Source organism: Oryctolagus cuniculus, chromosome 2, assembly GCF_964237555.1.
Source record: "Oryctolagus cuniculus chromosome 2, mOryCun1.1, whole genome shotgun sequence".
Taxonomy (NCBI): domain Eukaryota; kingdom Metazoa; phylum Chordata; class Mammalia; order Lagomorpha; family Leporidae; genus Oryctolagus; species Oryctolagus cuniculus.
In genome coordinates, this window is record NC_091433.1 from 57,206,380 (window position 1) to 57,229,610 (window position 23,231).

General features: G+C 35.7%; 1 protein-coding gene across 4 annotated transcripts in view; it reads right to left on the reverse strand.

Annotated features, from left to right (window-relative positions):
* GLRA3 (glycine receptor alpha 3) overlaps positions 1–23,231 on the reverse strand; it is a 197,423-nt gene that overhangs the window by 138,530 nt on the left and 35,662 nt on the right. For all 4 annotated transcript variants that reach the window (XM_070069662.1, XM_051832423.2, XM_051832427.2 and 1 more), the window contains exon 2: positions 3,290–3,417. In XM_070069662.1, the coding sequence (XP_069925763.1) occupies positions 3,290–3,417 (128 nt within the window). The remainder of the gene's footprint in view (positions 1–3,289; positions 3,418–23,231) is intronic.

Here is a 23,231-nt window from a genome sequence, read left to right on the forward strand (position 1 = left end):
AGAAAAAAGAGAAAGGAAGGAGGAAGTGGGGAAAAATGGAAGTATCCTTATGTTCTTAGAATTGTATCTATGACATACATAGACTCTCCTCTCTTTAACTTAAAAACAAAGAAACAAGCAAAACTCTCATAGTATTAATTCTCTTTTACAAATTGTTAAGCAAAACCATACATAATTCCTATTTCAGATGAATTCATTGGATTAGCTGCCTACATTCCTTCAAAAAAATTGTGAGACCCTTAATCAATATGCTGTGGGTTATATTTTCAGTCTTGTGAGCTACCACAGAGAATAATGATTGTGGTATCACCAGGAGAACAGATGTTTCACTTCATACTTCTACTCAGCAAGCTTCTTTCTTGGTGAGGGGAAGTGGGTCACTAGGAGCTGACCAGAAGAGCTAATGTACCTTGCCTCCTTTTGTCTAATTATCTTCCGTTAGGTGTTAAAAGCAGTCGGTTAGCATCTAATTATCTTTCTATTAGCCATAAGGAAGAAATGTCATGAAAATATTTAAGTTTCAGTATTAGGCAATGAAATCATGGTCAAAAGATTATAATGGTATTTTTTCTAAAAAATGAACATATTGAATATACTTAATTTGGAGATAGATTTATGAGAGTGTTTCTTGAAGTAAATAACATTTGAATTTTGCAAAATAGGAAAAAGCAAAAGTGTTTACTAATTCATTAAATTATATTTAAAGATCAGGCATTATGTTCCAACAGGGCAGTTTGTCACTTAGGACACCTGCCATCCATGTTAGAGTATTGATCCCATTCCAAGTTGTTTTGCTTCTGATCAGCATCCTGCTGATGTGCCTGAGAAGGCAACAGAAAATGGCTTAAATGCTTAGGTCTCTGGCATCCATATAGGAGACACAGACGCAATTCCAGGCTCTTGGCTTCAGCCTTGCTCACCTCCATATTTTGTGGGCCTTTGGGAATAAACCAGCATATGGAAGCTCTCTCTCTCTCTCTCTCTCTCTCTCTCTATATATATATATATACATATATTTATATATATAAAATGTAAATACATAACATACACACACATATAATATATATGTTACTCTGACTTATAAATCAGTAAACAAACAGATAAACAAAAATGAATTATTTTTATAATTGACATGTTTTGGAGATCAAATGCAATATACATTTCTTTTTTCCTGGCATGCTTGCAAGGAGCTTGATCAGAAGTGGAATGGCTGGGATATGAAGAGGCACCCACATCTTTTCAAATATTTATTTACAGCTATCTTGGAAAACCATGAAGGAGAAAACACCTTCTCTTCCTTTACAGATCCTAATGACTAAGAATGTATTATTCTAATGAAAATAAAATATCTACCCACCTCTAAACTGGATTACCAATTCATCTTTAGAAATGTATTTTTTAATTAAAAGAGAATCAGTACTTATTGTAAGCAAGACTAAATTCTTGAAGTTATTTTCTGTTTTAATGCATAAATAATAATGATTACTTATATTTTAAAGGCTGAAAATTTCCTTTGTTAAATTATTATTTTAAATAATAAAATAAAGCTAAACTGAAAAGTGCAGCAAGTACACTGGGTCCATTATTGTGTGGTTAGTTACTTTCCTGCATTTTTATAACATCAGATGAGGCTATTTATATGCTTTTTAAATACTCACATTCACAGATATTAAAAATAGAATGAATTTTCCACTTCAATTGTAAGTAAAAAGAAAGCCATGGTTCCGAATCACTGAATACAAAGTTACCACTATGAATCTACCAGTGACTGATTATGTTTTTGGAGGTCTACTCATTTGACCACTATTATTTCAAGATCAGTTCAAATTTAGTATGCAACTGAATGAAGGGGATACTGTTTTCCTTTACTAGAAAAACATCTTCCGAACATTGAATTTCTCATGTTTTTCTGTATATCAAACCCCCTAAGATGTGCTACTTTCTCACAGCTTGAACTCAGTTTTCCTCAAGTGAAGTTAAAAGTATTCATGGTTGAATAGCTGATAAGCAAATCAAGAAATGTAATCCACAGTTAAAATGTTAAACAGATTTTAAAATTAAGACAATTCATAAATTTCTTTTATTTATTTATTTAGGACAGGTAGAGTTAGACAATGAGAGAGTTATAGAGAGACAGAGAGAAAGGTCTTTCTTCCATTGGTTCACTCCCCTAATGGCTGCTATGGCCAGCACTGCACCAATCCAAAGCCAAGGCCAGGTGCTTCCAAGCACTTGGGCCATCCTCCACTGTCCTCCCAGGCCACAGCAGAGAGCTGGACTGGAAGAGGAGCAACCGGGACTAGAACCCCAGGGTGTCGGCGCTGCAGGCGGAGGATTAGCCAAGTGACCCACAGCGCCGACCAACAATTCATAATTTTCTACTCATGAATTATTAAGTTTTACCCCTACCCTTTTCTCCTGCTATCCATTCTTGATATTTATTACTCATCTCTAATTAGTTCTTACATCACAGCTAAGCAATGCTTTTTTTGTTTTCTCATAAGAACACATTCAGGGGAAAAAAGTAATTGCACCTAATATTGTTCTTCTTTTTCGCCTTTAAGAATGAAAACAACTTAACTGAATCCCATGAGAGATACATATATACTTGTAAATTATTTTCTTTATTGAATAGAATAATAATCAGGTGATAGTAATTAATTTTAGGAATGAAAATCATTTTCTAATATTTTGCCATAAAATGAAATTACAGGATCTTTGTGGTTCTCAATAGGTCTCATATATGGTGTATGGGTGTGTTGCTTATAATAAAGAAAAGGCTAAAAAGTGGTAATCTCAAGATGGTTATTTCACTCTTTCTTAGACTTGTGGAATAATATCTTAAACGCTATCAACAGCTTTTAATTATCCAGCTTTTTCCCCAGTATGTATATTTGAACTGATTTCTCTTACTGTGGAGGATTAAAAAGATGAGACAGTTTATTGCCAGTCCCTAAAACTTCCATTCCAGTAAGTGAGAATAGACAGGAGATTACATAAAAGATAAATCTACATACGTGTGTGTGTATATATATTCCTAAAATAAATGGTCACAACAATAAGAATTATAACTATTAGACAGTGAAAAGCAACATTGATCCAACAAAGACGAATTATGATATATATAAGCTAGAGAATGCATTTCTTCCTTTAAGCAATACATGTGACCAAACAGTTTTTGGAAGGTTAGTGGTGGAATATATTTAATTTTGATGGAATACACTTAAAATTTATTTTGCTTAAACATATTTAAACGCTTTATATCTAAAGTAGTAAACAGAATAGTTACCTTTAAAATTAGGTCTTATTCTTGCATCATACCCTGATGTCCTCCCCATTAATTTATCCAGAAAGTCAGAAGGTGACATTGGAGCACTTCGAGATCTGGCACTATTTGTTTCCTTTGTGGCAACCAAACTACAAATTGAGAACAAATGATAGGTTTTACAAAAGGGAGTCTTTTTAACAATCGTTCTGTACAAATACAAAGTAGAAATGTTAAGCAAAAATCCTGTTGTCAGCAAAAAGAGAAAATTAAGTACCAGATAGTGAGTATTGTCATAAAAAGGCAGATATTTATGGATTTATAATCAATATCTATTAACTATCACAAGAATTCAGTTCAATTGTTAGAGGTGGCATTATTTTGTTTTAAACTTGAAAACAAAAACTACTTCCAAACAGTTATACTTTTAATTCTATATTTATACAAACTTGATTTTTTATTGCTTTTATGAGAAAAAAAATCACCTTTCAGGTTTTGTGAACTTTTCTCTGCAGTAATAAAACTTATTTCTGAAAGATTAAACAGTAATGCTATTTTCTTCAATTAAATTGGTCTTGTGTTCATAACATACCAATTAAATTCATTCTGTTTTCATTAACCTATGTTGTCATTAATTTATGGTGAGTTTTGTTCAAATCTGGAATTTGTGGATCCAGGTTGGAAAATTAGCATGTATGTGGTATGTGCATCTTGATATTATGTGATTAGAATCTGTATCCAAGAAAGATAAAATGCCCTTGCTCTATTCTAAGTTTTATGTAGCTACTCCTCCTGGAAACCTATAGTGTGAACGCTGTGCATCTATCCAGCTCTACATTTGTCCAGGATCATCAGTAGAAGATCTGGGCCTACTTGCTAATACCAAATGATTCTGTCTGCAGATCTTTGCTCAATAAAGGGAAGTTGACTTTCTGAGCATGTATCATCTCTCAAATTGATCCAGTTGACATTACTTTCCAGTTATCATCATCATCACATCCTAACAGCTCTACGACTCAACTCTGAGCATTGCTAAGCCGTGAATCACTTTGGTCACTGCCTCATCACAGCATAATCAAATAATTAAATCCCTTATATTTCTCTTGCCAGAATTGTAGTGATTGGTAAAAATGTACCAAAGAATCATCAACACTAAATCATCTACCACACAGGTATCTGCAGTGATTCATAGGTACAATTTAAAAATCCAGTCTCAGTGATATGTTAGAATTATATAATGATATTTCCCAAAACACCATATGACAAATAATGTTAGATATTTTGTATTCTAGTGGTTCTGTCTAGATGTAGGTACTGTAAGTCACTTATCTACTCAGTGAATCTCATTCTGTTTCCTGTTTTCCTGAAAACATAAACCTTTTACTTTGCTTCCATATGATTTTATATCCCTTTACCTTTGGATAGCACTGCTCAACCAAATTCCAGTTGTTGTGATCACTTAAAAGCTTTTTTTCAAATGCAAATAAATCATGATAATAATAAAGAAAAAAAACTTACTACCTTTTCCATAACTCTAGAACTTTCCCTCTGCATTTGGTTTCAGGTGACATCTTCCTGTCCTGTTAAGCAGCATTAGCTGATAATGCTTTGTTTGAGATTTCATAGCTACATAATGCTGCCTCTAAACCATCTCCTATATTTCTTTTGCATAATCCCTCCTTTTAATTATCAGAAAATAAATGTCTGCATTCTCCTATCAATGCATACAGAAATCTTCCTGGCTTTGAATCAATAACATTCTCAACTCCACCCCATAAACAACAGATGTCTGTGTATACTAATCAAAAATCCATCACCGTTTGTGCTGGATGAGGGAGATGTCTCTTGATTATCCAGGTCAGCCCCACCAGTGCTACAGTCAACAAACTGTATCTTTATAAAGACAGGTAGAGGTATATTTGACAGTAGACCAAAGAGGGAGGTCAATGCCACAATAAAAGCAGAACTTGGAGTGAGGTGTCACAGCCAATGAATGCCAGCAGTCATCAAAAATCTGGAAGAGGCAAAGAAGAGATTCACATCTAGAGCTCTGCAGAGAGCAAGGACCAACTTGCACTTGTTTTTGACCTAGTGATGAATGGATTTCAGGCTTCCAGTCCCCAGAACTGTGAGAATAAATACCTGTGTTTGTGATAATGTTACAGAATCTATGAGCAAACTAATAACAGCCTCCTAGTGAACTTTCATTTTAGTGTATTCTACTTTTCATTGCCATAATTAGTCTTTGGTTCATTTTTATAATTCCTCTTTGTTGATATTTTTTCCTTGCTGAAATGTTGTCACAATTTCTTTTTCATCATTTGGACATAGTTTCTTTTAATTCCTTGTGTGTATTTCAAATGCCTGATTTAAAATCTTTGTCTTATAATTTTAACATCTTTGCTTCCTCAGGTAAGTTTCTATTGGATGCTGTTTTTCTATGCGTGGGAAATATTTTTGGTTTCTTTGAAAGTTTCAAAAATTGTTATTGTATTTTAAATAATACAATGTGCCAGCTCTGAAAATTAATATTCCTCCTCCCCTCCTAATCTTGTTGTTCCTGCTTTTTGATAGACTTTTATGAATTAACATTGTAAAGTCCACATTCATTATTATGTGAGACAATAGGACTGTTGACTTGGTTAGCTTGGAAAGGAGCTAATAAATTTCCAGGACCAGCAGGCTCCCTAGTATTGCTGGGTGCTCTGTGTTCATGAGCATTTGCCTTCAAAATGGAGTTGGGCAGGTGACAACTCTCATTTACCCTTTAGTTCCAGTTGAAGAGTACCTAAAGGCCAGCAAGAATTGAGGGGTACATGTGTTCATAAATATTTTCTGAACATGAACATAATCCTGAATGTATTAGCCTGCTAGGGCCACCATAGCTATATATCACTGACTGGATGGTTTAAACTAATGAGCAATTAATTTTCTCATGTTTCTGGAGGCTAGAAATCCAAGATCAAGATCAAATTGTCAGTAGAGTCAGTTTCTTCTTATGACTTCCTTTCTTTGCTTATAGCTGACCATATTCTGTTTGTTTATTCATGTCATCTTTCCTCTTTATCTGTTTTAAAGCTCCTTCTAAAGACAATAGTCGTTTGATGTCCACCCATATGACTTTGATTTATCCCAATTACATCTTAAATGACCATATTGCATAAAAAGTAGTGGAGATAAGATTTTTAGAGGACACAATTCATCCCATAATACTGGGCATGATCACATCCCTGTCCATAGATGTGCCCTTCCAGGTTTACAGGAATACGTGCAACTTTTCAAATGCCTCACAGCTGTATGATTCCCTTTATATATGCCTTTCCTCTTAAGACTTCTGGTTAGTCTATTGTTTTCCTTCACTTGTCACCCACTGCCTCAAGTACCTGTAAAGTAAAAGAATAAAACTGTCTCTAAATGTTTCTTGATACATTTATTAAGGAAAAATGTTCTGCAGTGGGTGAGTTCCATGTTAAGGCAAATAAAGAGTCTCACTAGTGAGGTCATCTGGAGAACCTCTACGCAGTTCAAAAATAATAACAGATCTGAGACGGTACAGGAGTTCTCATTCAATTCTGCAGCATTTGTTGTCTGCCACACTTCTGGTTTTCTCATATGGGTTTAGGCTACTGGCTTACAATGTAAACAGGGGGCTGGGGAAAGTGGATAGGAATACACCAACTACAATGCCAGGGATCCTACAGAATCCTACTGATCTTACCAAAAGTCAAGTATTTCTCTTGATTGAACTATTCTATGGGTTACTGCAAGGCTTTGATTAATTGCTAGAGTTCTGAAAACCTGAAAATTTTCTCAATGTTTGCGGCTTTTTTCAACTACTTTTGAGGAACAGAGAATTTATGGAGGCCCTTATTTCATTATCTTATTTTTGCTGGAACCTTCCCCCACCAAATGTCTTCCTGAACTTCCTTTCATAGTTGTTTCATTATATTTCTGCTTCACAGAACCTTCACCTTCACAACTCTACCCTGGACCTCCTCCTCGCATCACTGGATATTTTTATTTACTCACATGTTATCAATTATGTCTCATAATATGATTCGGTAGGCCATTTGGAAAGGTGTCCTATTTCATAAACGGTGTCAAGATTTGCTTTTAAAGAAAGAGGGGTTGGACACTGAGGTGCAGTGGGGTAAGCTACTGCTTGTAATGTCCATATGCCATATTGGAGTGCCTGGTTTGAGTCCTGGCTACGTGGTGCTTCTGAAGACCCAGTTTCCCACTAATGCAGCTGGAAGGCTGCGGATGATGGCACCTACGTGGGAAACCCAGCTGGAATTCCTGGCTCCTGGGTTCAGCCTGGCCTATCCCTGGCTGCTGTGAGTATTTGGGGTGTTGGTCAAAGGGTATATAATCTCTCTCTCTCGCTCTTGTTCTTTCTCTCGCTCTTGGTCTCTAACCATCCCACTCTGCCCCTCAAATAAAGAAATAAGAAGTTTTCACAAAAATAGAAAATGAACAAAGGATATAGTTTGCCTTTTGGGTTTCCCCATAATGAATATTCAAACACTATAATTGCTGAATATCAGTAAATATCCTATGTTTGTTATTCTTGCAACAATGATAAAACAATGTTCACATCTATGTATGTATGTATTTATATCTATGTATATATCTATTGGTAGAGGGGAGGGAGACACAGGAAAAAGAACCTATCTTATCAACATTGCTACGTTGCTAATAGAGCTCTTGAAATTTGACTAATTTTTTTCTGATACATCAGGTAGTATATAATACAATAGAGAGAATGATTAAGAAGCAAATGGAATTTTAATTTTCATTTTCCACTACAATTTTGACAAATTAAAATAATTCTCTTTCTTTAGGTAGATAAATGACATTTTTTTGGAAGTTTTAAGTTTTGTGGTTTTTTTTTTCAGAAAGTTTTTATTTAAGGTATACAAACTTCATGCATTTCATAAACATAACTTTAGAAACAGTGATCCTTCTTACCATACCATCCCACCTGCACTCCCACCTTTCTTCTTCCTCCCTCTCTTATTCCCATTCTTATCTTTTGCATTAATATAGTCTTTATCTTCCAGATAATTTGCATCTTTTTCTATTACATCTTATTGTCACAATTCTAAAAGAACATTTTCTAATACTACAATTTAATAACAATCTTAAAATGGAATAAAATTAAAAATCATATGTTTTCATTTCACACTAGGCAATGATATATCCACTGCAATGGGTTATAAGAGTTCAAAATTTGAATCAATATGAGGAGTAAGGTATTGAAAATTTTCTCGTTTTGACTATGGAATTGTCATCTGTGTATACTTTTCTATAGTTATTATTTGAAATTGAGGAAGTCATGGGTATAGTCATGTTAATGGCATATGACACTTGTATTTTCTGTGGTATGTGATTGTTTTGCTTCAGAACCTTGGGAATTCTGAACATCTGCTAAAAATAATACGGCTAATCATTCAAAATATGAAAAGGTTTTGTGTGATTAATGTGATATGCTTCTATCAATGGCTATTTCTGTACTTGATTTTTTGGCATCATAAAGAAACAGAGTAGCATTTGAATGTTTTATTCCACAGGCAGTATTCTGTGTATGCCAAATAGATGAATAGAAGCAAGATCACCAATCCCTCTGCACATAATTAGTGAGTCTCTGCCACAAAGCACACACACATAGAAGCATATGCATTCATTTGTATGGTCCAAAATTCCCAATTAAATCTTTCAAACCCTATCACAAAGCACCACCAATTCTCAACTTCCAAAATATCCTTTTGCTTAATAAATGAAAGCAAGGTATTTATTGTTTCAATATGACAAACATTCTTGATCACTTCCAAGGTTGATAACTTACTGTTATTGATATTCAACAATATTTAATTGCTTTTCATACACTACAATACAGTAAATGGGTTAATGTGATAATTGTGATTTCTTGAAATTTGATATGATATCAGTCTTGTCAAAAATCCATTTGAAATATGCTCTTATCTACAAAATTATCTGCCTTCAAATATATTGTGCAAAAACCATGACACTGATTCACAGGACAGGAAAATATAAAACAGCCACTTTATAAAGAATTAAGAGCTGTATGAGTAGAAGCTCATTTACCAATTTAAAATTTATTTTTAAAGTCTTTTAAGGAATCTGTATCAGGCCTAGAATAGTTTCAAGGAAAAAGAAATTATACATACATAAATTAAAAATGACATATCTATATCTATAGATATAGATACTTGCTCTGTTTATTTAATTACCAACATGTTGTTGAAATTATTTCTGTTAAAACACAAATCTTCAACTAATTACTTATGCAATTAGTAGTTAATGAAGGAAGAGAAACATACCTCTTTTCACAGTGATAGACTAGGATGGACAATAGAACTCAGGTCAATATCCTTAGAAGTGTAAACCATTTCATTTCAGATCAGGAAAGCTATTAAAATCTATCATTCTCTAAAAATTATATATTTACAGTCAAATATCACCTTATTTTTTTAAAGATGTATTTATTTGAAAGTAAAAGTGACACAGAGAGTGTTATAGCCAGAGAGAGAATATTTCATTGGATAGTTCACACCCTAAAGCACCAAAAAGGCCAGGGTTAGGCCAAGCCAAGCAGGAACCTGGAACTTCATCCATATCTCCCATGCAGGCAGCAGGGTTCCAGGTACTTGGGCCATCTTCTGTTGCTTTCCGAGAGCATTATCAGGGAACTGGATGGAAAGCAGAGCAGCCTAAACTCCAACCAGTACTCTGACATGATATGCTGGTGTTCAAAACATATCTTAAGCCATACCACCGGTGAGAATTTAAAATACATCCATCATAAATGTAAGGTTAATTAGATATTATAGTTCTTTTAATATGTATTTAAAATTAATAAAATTTGTCATTTAATTTGATTGATGATTTAAGAAATGCACATGAATACACATTGGACTGGGATGGAGCATATATAAAACATATCAATTCTTTTTTTAAAAGATTTATTTATTTGAAAGGTAGAGTTATAGAGAGGGTTAGAGAGAGAGAGAGAGAGAGAGAGAGAGAGAGAGATTCATCCACTGGTTCACTCCCCAGATGGCCACAAAGGCCAGAGCTGCACAGATCCAAAGCCAGTAACCAGGAGCTTCTTTTGGTTCCCCTACATGTATGCAGGGGCCCAAGGACTTGGGTCATTTTCTACTGCTTTCCCAAGCCGTTGCAGACAGCTGTATCAGAAGTGGAGCAGCTGGGATTTGAGCCAGGGCCCATACAGGATGCCAGCACTGAAGGCAGCTGCTTCACCTGCTATGCCACAGCATTGGCTCCCATATTAAGTTATTTTTAGAACAATACAGAAATTCTTATAAAACTTTCATAAGTGGAAAGAAAGCTCCTTAAAAATAAACTTATATGCATCTTTGTTATATAAAAATACTCTTTCTTGCATCATAATGTACTCAAACACCTGGTAACTATCAGAGCCATGAATTTTTAGTTCTTATAGTCTATTTTTTTAAACATTTATTTATTTATTTGAAAGTCAGAGTTACATAGAGAGATGAGAGGCAAAGAGAGACAGATAGAGAGAGAGATGTCTTCCATCCACTGTTCACTCCCCAGATGGCAGCAATCGCCGGAGCTGGGCCAATCTGAAGCCAGGAGATAGGAACCTCCTCCAAGTCTTCCATGTGAGTGTAGGGGGCCCAAGCGCTTGGACCATCTTCCACTGTTTTCCCAGGCCAAGGCAGAGAGCTGGATCGGAAGTGGAGCAGCCAGGACTTAAACCGGTGCCCACAGGGGATGCCGGCACTGCAGGAGGCAGCTTTACCCACTATGCCACAGCGCTGACCCTGAGTTCTTATATTCTTCAATAGGTCTTAGGAAACTTCTCAAAAGAGTAGAGTATTGAACACATGAATTCGGATCTTTGAGGCGTTCACAGTTTAGTAGATTGTTACTATGGTCTGCTTGGGAAGTGAGCAGAGCTGGAAAATGGAATTGCAATGAACAGAATTATTGGTTGGCTTACTTGGTCTTTCCTCCTACACTGTGAGCAAGGTTTTCATGTGTTGCAATAATAATTCAAAACCAAAACTATGGAAATGTGCCTGTAAAATATGAGAAATTTCTGAGCAGAGATATTCCGATTTTCTTCTCCAGTTGTCACAGTCTGAATATTTGTATTCTCCCTTCCCCAAATTTATATGTTGAAATTTTAAATTCAAAGATAATGATGTTAGGAGGTGAGATCCTTGGACAGTGATTAGATTGTGATGAAGATCTTATGAAGGGAATTAATGACATTATAAAGGGATTCCTTTTATAATCTGCCTTTCCTCTTCCACCATGTAGGAACAGCCAATGAGCCAGGAATTGGACACTTCTCTGAGACCTACTTTGCCTGTGCCTTGATTGTGGACTTTCCAGCCTCCAGAATTCTGAGAAATGAAATTCTGTTGTTTAGAAGCCACCCACTCTCTGTTGGCTGAACGGACCAAGATGCTAGTTACATTTCTTTCAGTAACATAGAGTGAGCCATCAATTCCTTATGGGTAACTGAGTTTATTTGGAAAGACTCACAATTTTGGCTCTGAAGAAATTATTGTCAGCCAAATTGCTTCAGATCATTAGTGAATAATCAATGTTGCATAGACTTTCCTTGCTTGGAAAATCAGTGGAGACTTGGTATATATGAAGACTTCCTGTCAAATATATCTCTTGCTCTTGTAAATTTTTTAAAAATATTTCTTTCTGTTATAGTAATATCTGAGCCTTTCACCATGTAGATATTAGAATATTGTCCCTGGAGAACTATAGTCACTTAACAGAGCTCAGTAATAAATACATTGTCTAAGGTGCTATGCAACCAATCTGTTCACTCACTACAATCTTTAAAGTGCCAACATATGTGTGTGTGTGTGTGTGTGTGTTTACTTGTTAAAATTCAGGCTAGAAAGAGACATTGTAAGAAATTCAAGAGTAACTTGGATCAATTTTGGAAAATAAATTTTCTCATCATTTTTTTTGATCTAAATTTCTTAGTTTCATCAAAGTTGACATATTTACAGCAAATTACCAACATTGTCAATAAATTATCCATAATCAGTGTTTTTGAAAGAAGCAACTTTGACTTCTTAGAACAGATTTTATTTACAAATCTCCAGGTTAAATATCTTGCTTCCTACACTTGACTCTTCTTTTCTGTGCTGTTGGACATATTGCACTTACTATTATTTTTTCGTGAAACTGTGTAGGCTCATACGTATTCCCACTAATGCATTGCTTTCACTTAAGTGTTTTATATATTCTGATTTACACAAAGACATGGTACATGAGTTCAGATGTTTTAATTTCTTGAATATTGGCAGAGAACTATTCACTTAAGATTTGAAACTGAATATCAGATTTAATAAAAAATTATTCAGTATGATAAGGGGTGATATATATTCATTTTGGGAGGAAAGAAACAAATATTGAATATAATGATTTAAAATGACAACATAATTTCAATAATTGTTTAAAACTATTTATTTTGAAAAGCAGAGAGATAGACACAGACAAAGACAGAAATTTCCATACACTAATTCACCTCCCCAATGCTTGCAGCAGCTTGGATTAGGCCAGGCTGGAGCCAGGAGCTCTCTACTGAATCCAGGTCTCCCATGTTGAACCACCATCTTCTGCTTCGCAGAGTTCTGGATCAGAAGCAGAGCTTGGACATGAACCCAGACACTTCAATATAAGATGAGGTTATCCCAAGGGATATATTATCCATGATGCCAAATGCCTGCCATATCAATAAATGTACCTTAAAATTATAAGAGCCTTCTCAGCAAAAGGTAGCTTAAAACTATAAGAGAAAATATGGGGGCCGGCATTAGTGGCATAGGGGGTGAGACTGTAGCCTGCAGTGCCAGCATCCCACATGGGCACCGGTTCAAGTCCCGGATGCTCCATTTCCAATGAAGCTCTCTGCTATGGCCTGGAAAAGCAATAGAAGATGGCTCAAGTCTTTGGGCCCCTGTGCTCATGTGGGAGACCTGGAAGAAGCTCCTGACTCCTGGCTTCAGATCAGCGCAGCTCTGGCCATTGTGGCCAATTGGAGAATGAACTAGTGGATGGAAGATCTCTCTCTCTCTCTCTTTCTCTCTCCCTCCCTCCCTCCCTCCCCTTCTTTCTCTGTGTAACTCTGACTTTCAAACAAATAGATAAATCTTAAAAAAATAGAGAAAATATGAAAGTTGCAGCTGGGGGACATAATGTAAGTTTAAGATAGGTCTTGACTCATGACCGTAGGCCTCCTTGCCTCTTTTTGTTTGAGCTTCATAGCACAAAAAGAAAGGTGATCCATGAGGAGCTAATCAGTGTCTAGACTCTTGAAGCAGTTTGGGTGTGTTGAAGTAGGTGAATTAGTCCTAGAGAGTTATAATTCCTTGTGAAAAAAATATGGTTATGATTATTTGTGACTTTCTGAGCTATGATAACATAAGCAATTAGTATTTCTAGCCCTCAGTTGAAAAACAAGACACAGAATTGAAGAGATGAGCATTCTATCATTTTCTTTATGTTTCAGTGTAGGGAAAACTAAAGAGAAACTGGACTATTTAGCAATATATGACATTTTTGAGTATTTCAAGCTAAAACATTATGCCTTAGAAAAAGAATCATTTCTGTGAAGACACTAGCAGTGAAGCAGTTCCCAAGTTGACTCTTTGACATTAATTATTAACGAAGAAGCCAAAGTAGAAGCATACAAATGCGACAATTCTAGAACACCTATGGAGACTCAAAAATAACTAAAAATTGATGCACTTGGGATGCTGATTCTTGCCACTGTGGGCAATATGCCAATGAAATATGATTACTATTTTAAAGTGATCTCATTTCTACCTGTGATGTAATGAGGTCAGGAGAATTTTATTTTACCTAACAATAAGAATGATAGCTGTTTCTAGACCTCTTAGGTAGAGGATTATTATACATGCTAACATTTAATTCTCATAACAACCATATTAGTTAGCTATTATTTCTGGCTTACAAATGAGGAAAGTAAAATACACAGAGAAGTTTTTAAATTTTCCAGACCACTAAGATATCAAAAAAATTAGAGCTTTATATAAAATAAAACCTTCCAATGAAAAATGATTGGGGGAATTAAAACTAGAAACCTCATGCATTAAAGAGTTAAAAAAGAAAAAATAAAAACAAGCAAAAAGAAACAAGTAAACAACAGAACAAAACAAACCAGAAAAATTACAGCCAAGACATAAGAACAAAGGAACTCACAGAAGTGAACCCAGTATTTGGAGCTGCATTTTTTTCAGGGATGGCAGTAAAGTTTATGAGTAGCAGCTGAAAAGGTGACAACTTGAGCATGAGTTTTGAAAAATTTGAGCATTTATGGAGACAAAAAAATTGCATTCTAGGAGTCACCAAATAGTGAATTCATATGAATTCAAGATCTGAAAGAATTAACAACTTTCGAGCTAGAATGTACTTTTTTAGGAAAGTAAGCATTGCTTGGAATAATCTCAGTTTCTAAACTTCGAATAAAATCATCTCAGATTGCTAGCAACATGTACCTCCAGATTAAAAAAAATCTGGATAAAGAAAAAAATATGACTCCAAGCCTCAAGTTATAACTAATTTTTAAATACTAATCTGGAAGGTAACAAAATTAAGTTGTACAGAAAAATATTGAAAGAATTACAAGATTCTGAATGAAGACTAATGTTGATAGAAACAATTAAACCAGATTCAGATGATGAATTTGTCACACGGACTTTAAATAACCATGCTTCATGTGAGATTTAAGATTTAAGAGATGAAAATATAAGACGGAGGATCTCACCAAGGAAAACTACTTATAATCAATAATCATTTAGAAATTACAAAAATAGTATTAAGTAGAACAAAAATATACTAAAAGGGATAACACAATTATTCTTAGGTGTTTAAAATTTAACTGAAAAGTGATCCCTGTTAAATATAAGAGTGGGAATATGAGGGGAGGAGATGTACAGTTTGGCACATGCTCAATAGGACTTGCCCCAAACGGTAGAGTTAGAAACGAGCAAGGGGATTCCAATACAATCCCATCAAGGTGGCATGTACCAATGCCATCTCACTAGTCAAAGTGTTCAGTTTCAGTTCATAACTGATCATAATGATAGGATGAAGAGTCAAAGGGATCACATAACCAAGACTAGTGTCTGCTGCTACTAACTGATAGAATTAAAAATGAGCGAACAATCCAACTTGGGAAGCAGGATACACAGCAGACTCATAGAATGGCAGATTCCTAAACAGCATTCTGGCCTCAGAATTAGCCCTTAAGGCATGCGGACGCAGCTGAAAAGCCCACGAGAGTATTTCAGGCATGGAAAGCCAAGACACTCTGGGGAAAAAAAAAAAAAAAGCCTAAATGAAAGATCTCTGTGAGTAAGATCACAGTGGAAAGAACGGGGCCATCAAAGAAGGAGGTACCTTTCTCTGAAGGGAGGAGAGAACTTCCACTTTGACTATGACCTTGTCTAAATAAGATCAGAGTCGGCGAACTCGAAGGCTTCCATAGTCTTGGTAACTCATGACAAGAGCCTAGGGTGATTACTGACGCCATAAACAAGAGTGTCAATTTGTTAAGTTAAATCAACAACAGGAGTCTCTGTGCACTTACGCCCCATGTAGGATCTCTGTCCTTATGTGTTTTACTATGTGAATTAATGCAATAACTAGTACTCAAACAGTAATTTACACTTTATGTTTCTGTGTGGGTGCAATCTGTTGAAATCTTTACTTAATATATGCTAAATTGATCTTCTGTATATAAAGATAATTGAAAATGAATCTTGATGTGAATGGGATGGGTGAGGGAGCGGGAGATGGGAGGGTTGCAGGTGGGAGGGAAGTTATGGGGGGGGAAGCCATTGTAATCCATAAACTGTACTTTGGAAATTTATATTTATTAAATAAAAGTAAAAAATATATAAAATAAAAATAAAAAACTAAAAACTTGCTATATTAACAGCAGATATACTTAAAGAGAATTAGCCATTGGAAATAAATAAGAAAAAATGTAGAAGACAACATTGAAAATCAACAAAATGAAAAGCAGAGAATGAATAATAAAAAACTTACAGTGCGAAGGTATAATATCTATGAAACTGAAAATCAGAATATGAAGATAGAATGAGACAAAAACAATAAGAGTTCATTGCTAGTGACACTTCAAAACTAAGGACACCTAGTTGCAGAATAAACAAGTACTATAAATTCCAAGCAGTATGGAAAAAAGTCTCGATGTTTCATAGTAAATCTGTCAAGAAATAAACATAAGGAGGAAAATTATAAAGGCAATTGACATCAAAGTAATTTCACAGATTTTAATATAGATTCAAATTATAGAAGATTAGTTTTTAAATAACTTTGTTCTTTTAAAAATATTTAACTTTATTTTATTTGAAAGTTATATATGCCCTCAACAGCCAGGGAAGGAGCAGGCCAAGGTCAGGAGCTTAGATCTCAATGCCAGTCTCCCACATGAGTGGAAGAGATTCAAGTAGTTGAGCCATCATTTATTGCCTTCAAGTATACACATTAGCAGGAAGGCAGAATAGAAGGGGATAAGCTGGGACTTCCACCAGGCACTCTAATATAGGATGTGGGCATCTTAAGTAGTTACTTAATTGCTGAGCCAAATGCCCACCCCAAAGGGCTATTTCCTGATAATTAAATAACTCTTATGATTAATAGATGCAACTCATTGAGCTTCACAGGCCAATAATTTAGAAAGTTGAGATTTTGGTTATTTATGCAATGAATATTCTAATAAACTGTCTACTTGTTTTCTATTTTTCCAAATGAGTTCTTAATGCTTTACTGATTCCATTTATTCTCCCAATTCTCTGGGTCACAGTTTCACACTCACCTTTCTTCTCAATTCTCTAACATCTTATTCCTCATTGCCATTCTTTGAGAGAAGTGAAGAAGTCAAAGAGGTTTTAATGTCCCAATGTCACATTTGCCTTTGCATCAGCATTAGAAGCTGAGTAATCTTATCTTCAACCCATTGTTAGTAATGACTGTCTTAGTTACTAGCATTGACCACACTTCCCAAACGTGTGCTAAAACCCATTTGCTCTTACTTGGTCAAGGACACCATCTAGGTCTGTCTTTTCCATCAAAAAGAGGATCTTTCCTATCTGTGTAGAAACAACAGTAATATTCTCTTATCAAAACAGAACAAAATTTCTTGGAACCCCAGTTGTAGCCATCTGTCTATTTCTCTATCTTTTAAAAGAAAATATTTATTTATTTATTTATTTATTGAATTATTTGGAAGCTTGGGTAGGAGAGAAATTGAGAGAGAAACAAGGAGATCTTGCATCTTGGTTTACTCTGTAAGTGGCTGCAATAGCAAAGGCTAGGCCAGGCCTAAGCAGAGGCCCAAGCACTTGGACCATCATCTATTGCCTTCCCAGGCACTTTAGCAGGAAAATAGATAAAAAGCAGAGTAGTCAGGACTTGAACTGTCACTCTTAAATGGTATTTTGACATTCCAAGTGGTGATTTAACCCACTGCATCACAACACTGTCTCTTTTCCATATGTCTTAAATGCAACGCTCTGTGGAATAATTACCAATACTCATTATCTCCAGCTTATTTTCTTATATTTACCCTTGAACTGACACTAGCCTCCTTTACCATTACATTAACACAGTTCTTTTATCAATGCCTTAATATCCTCAACACTGTCACATCTAATAGTTAATTCATATTACTCATCTAATATGAAGAGAATTAAAAGCAGTTGATCTCTCTCACCTTTTTTGTAACACTTAAGTAATTTAGCCATTTGTAACCATTTTTCCCTCACTTTTTCTTTTACTGCATATTTACTTTGGAGTCTTCATGGCTGGTTCTTCTTTCGCACCTTGCCCTTTAAACTGTGAGATATATTTTTCTTAATTATTGAACTTATTTTCCTTCTTATCTAGTGTCATGACTCCAAATATAGTAAGGTATATGGAGCATTTTAATTTTAGACTCCAGTCATAAATGCTTCCCTCACTACAAACTAATAGCTCCAATTATCTACTTGATATCTCCACTTGAATATCTGAGGCTTAACATGCCTAAGTCAAACGCGTGATATTTCCCCAAAAACCTACCCTTTCTCCATTCTTTTCAAAGTTATTAACGATAGTTAATTCCAATTTCTCAATTCTTAAGTTAAAAATCTTTGATAACTATTGACTACTCTTTTTATTTTAATGCAATAGCCATCCTGTTGACTTGGTATCTGATTGTATCCATGAATCAACCATTAACATTCTCCTTGCTAGGCTGACTCAAACTTTCACTAACTTTGCCCTTGTCTGTAGTGCTCATTTGCCCTTTGTTCATTTAGCTCACTCTCACTTATTCTTATTATGTAGCTTTAAGCATCATTACCTCAGGAAGCCTTAACTATTATCTCTGATTCTGCAAAATCATACTAAAATATTCCTCAGTTGTGTCTCTCATTGATAGCACTTGATAGACCCGCAGTTGGTATTTTTGTGGTATCAAACAATATATGCCTCCTACTTTGTAGGTTTTCTTATGTAAGGGATATGATACTATTTGTCTCATTTGCTTTAATATCTCAGAAGCATGCTTGGGTATTCATAGAAACTGGCTATATAATATTTTTCAAGTGAATTAACAAAATATAATGAAGGAGAGGTCAAGCTTCAGAATATGGTCTCTAAGCCAATGAGTAGTAAGTAATATTTTGATTGTATGTGTAACAGCAGAAAATGTGAAACCCTTTTCTCATTCCACCCCTCTGTTTAAGTTAGGAGGAATGACAACGAATTATCAGAAGATATTATGAAACAAATGGAAATTGAGAAAATTAAGATAGAGAAATCCAAAAGAGGAATCTAAATCATTAAAGTTATATGTAAGAAAATAATCATTTAATGGTAGGACTGGAGAGTGAAAATTTGAATGCCATGGTTCCTCTTTTAATCAGGCTTGATATTTCAATGCTGATATCAATTAGTGGTTACTATTGGTATCCAAAGGTCCTCAACGGTAATACTTTACTTCTTTAAGTTTTGACATCAGCTTATCGTAACTGAGAGAACGAAAAGGCCATAACACAGCTAATTAGCTCAGTAATTTGTAGCTTCTTAATGACTTATTTATTTTAAAGAAAACTAATTGGCAGTTCCACAATATATTGAAATTACACTGATAGTCTTAATAGTCCCTATTATGTGTCTAGAGTACAAGATGATTAAATAGAAAACATCATGATACAATGATAGAGACTCCAGATGAACATCCAGGAGACTTGTGTTTTGTTCCTTTTAATGTTATTAAGTAGTTGTTTGGCCTTGAGAAAGCCAGGTATTCTTTTAATGGTATAAAAACATAGACTTCCGGCACGCCACACAGAAAACAGCGGGGAGACTTGAGACGCTCAGGGCTCCGAGTCCACACATCAGCGCTGGAAGGGGAGGTGAGCTCAATAACCCGAGACATTGGTGGGGAAACGGGGGTCAGAATCTAGAGGGGGGCCGGAAAGTGCAGCAAACTCACTACCGGAAAGAAGGAAAAAAAAAAGCTTCGGGGTTTCTCTTCCCCCTAACCTTGCAAAGGTTACAAGGCTGCAAGACTTGAAGAATTCCCAAGAGACAAAGAGCAGGCCTCCTCTTTGGATTTACATATCAGTGGGGGAGAGTTAAGGAACTGAGTCACTACAATTCAGTAGCCTAGGCAACCCAGTGGGAGTCCAGAGGAGCCAAAGACTGGAAGCTAAATACCATTAATTCTGCACAGCCCTGCCCTGCAGTGTTACTTACCCCCTGAATAAATAAAATAAATAAATAAATAAAAAGAGAGAGATTTACCACCCATAACCTGAGGGTGTCACCTTTGCACACCCTTAACCTGGAAGAACCAGGCAGAGCTCTCAGGCCGCACCCATCTCAAGCCTCCAAGGCTCCTCCAACAGCAGGCAGTCCACTTAACACGGACACAGTATAAAAAAAAAAAAAAAAGAAAAAAGAAAAAAAAAAAGCGCACAGTGACGCAAGAAGAATTAACTATGCCGAGTAACAAACACAGAAATAGAGGGAGCAAGATCAACGATGACACTATGATGCCTCCAAATAAGCAAAACACCCCAAGCCAAGAGTATGAAGATGATGAGATAGAAGAAATGCAAGATACGGATTTCAAAAAATTTATGATAAGAACATTTAGAAGTTTTCAAAAGCAAATCCTTGAACTACAGAAATCCTTAATGGACAAGATTGAAAATCTTTCTCGTGAAAATGAAATTTTAAGGAAGAGTCAAAATGAAACTCAGAAACTAGTAGAACAGGAAAGTGTAATAGTCAAGAGAAATCAAAATGAAATGAAGAGCTCAATAGATCAAATGACAAACACATTAGAAAGCCTTAAAAACAGAATGGGTGAAGCAGAAGAGAGAATATCGGACTTAGAAGATAGAGCACAGGAAAACATACAGTCAAACCAAAGAAAAGAAGAGGAAATTAGAAACCTGAAAAATATTGTTGGGAATCTACAGGATACTATTAAAAAAACCAACATTCGAGTTCTAGGAGTTCCTGAAGGCATGGAGAGAGAGAAAGGATTGGAAGGCCTTTTTAGTGAGATACTAGCAGAGAACTTTCCAGGTTTGGAGAAGGACAGAGATATCCTAGTACAGGAAGCTCATAGAACCCCCAATAAACATGACCAAAAGAGATCCTCACCACGACACGTGGTAATTAAACTTACCACAGTGAAACATAAAGAAAAGATCCTAAAATGTGCAAGAGAGAAACGTCAGATTACTCTCAGAGGATCTCCAATCAGACTCACAGCTGACTTCTCATCAGAAACCCTACAAGCTAGGAGGGAATGGCGAGACATAGCACAGGTGCTAAGAGAGAAAAATTGCCAGCCCAGAATATTATATCCTGCCAAGCTCTCATTTGTGAATGAAGGTGAAATAAAGACCTTTCATAGCAAACAGAAATTGAAAGACTTTGTGGCCACTCGTCCGGCCCTGCAAAAGATACTTAAAGATGTGCTACACTCAGAAACACAGAAACACGGCCATCAATATGAAAGAAGGGAAAGGAAGAACACCTACCAGTAAAAGAGCATGGGAAGCTCAAAGCATATACTAGAAAATATTTCCGGGAAAATGGCAGGGCAAAGTCACTATGTATCAATTGTCACATTGAACATTAATGGTCTGAATTCTTCAGTTAAAAGACACCGTTTAGCTGACTGGCTCACAGAACACAACCCAACTATTTGTTGCCTACAAGAAACACATCTCTCTAACAAAGAGGCATGCAGACTGAAAGTGAAAGGTTGGAAAAAGATATTCCATGCCAACAGAAACCAAAAAAAAGCAGGTGTAGCCATATTAATATCAGACAAAATAAACTTTAATACAAAAACTGTTAAGAGAGACAAAGAGGGACACTATATAATGATTAAGGGTTCAATTCAACAGGAAGATGTAACTATTATAAATGTATATGCACCTAATTACAGGGCACCGGTCTATTTAAAAGATATGTTAAGGGACTTAAAGGGAGATTTAGATTCCAATACAATAGTACTGGGGGACTTCAATACTCCACTCTCAGAAATAGACAGATCATCCAGACAGAAGATCAACAAGGAAACAGCAGATTTAATTGACACTATTGCCCAAATGGATCTAACAGATATCTACAGAACTTTCAACCCTACATCTACAGACTTCACATTCTTCTCAGCAGCGCATGGAACCTTCTCTAGGATTGATCACATACTAGGACATAAAGCAAATCTCAGCAAATTTAAAAGAATTAGAATCATACCATGCAGCTTCTCAGACCACAGCGGGGTGAAGCTGGAAATTAGCAACTCAGGAAACCCCAGAAAGTATGCAAACACATGGAGACTGAACAACATGCTCCTGAATGAACACTGGGTCATTCAAGAAATCAAAAGAGAAATCAAAAACTTTCTGGAAGTAAATGAAGACAACAACACAACATATCAAAACTTATGGGATACAGCAAAAGCAGTATTGAGAGGCAAATTTATAGCAATAGGTGCCTATATCAAGAAATTGGAAAGGTACCAAATAAATGAGCTTTCAGCGCACCTCAAGGACCTAGAAAAACTGCAGCAAACCAAACCCAAATCTAGTAGGAGAAGAGAAATAATTAAAACCAGAGAAGAAATTAACAGGATTGAATCCAAAAAAACATTACAAAAAATCAGCCAAGCGAGAAGCTGGTTTTTTGAAAAAATAAACAAAATTGACACCCCATTGGCCCAACTAACTAAAAAAAGAAGAGAAAAGACCCAAATCAATAAAATCAGAGATGAAAAAGGAAACGTAACAACAGACACCACAGAAATAAAAAGAATCATCAGAAATTACTACAAGGACCTGTATGCCAGCAAACAGGAAAACCTATCAGAAATGGATAGATTCCTGGACACATGCAATCTACCAAAATTGAACCATGAAGACATCGAAAACCTAAATAGACCCATAACTGAAACAGAAATTGAAACAGTAATAAAGGCCCTCCCAACAAAGAAAAGCCCAGGACCAGATGGATTCACTGCTGAATTCTACCAGACATTTAAAGAAGAACTAATCCCATTTCTTCTCAAACTATTCAGAACAATCAAAGAAGAGGGATCCTCCCAAATTCTTTCTATGAAGCCAGCATCACCTTAATCCCTAAGCCAGAGAAAGATGCAGCACTGAAAGAAAATTACAGACCAATATCCCTGATGAACATAGATGCAAAAATCCTCAATAAAATTCTGGCCAATAGAATACAACAACACATCAGGAAAATCATCCACCCAGACCAAGTGGGATTCATCCCTGGTATGCAGGGATGGTTCAACATTCGCAAATCAATCAATGTGATTCACCACATTAACAGACTGCAGAAG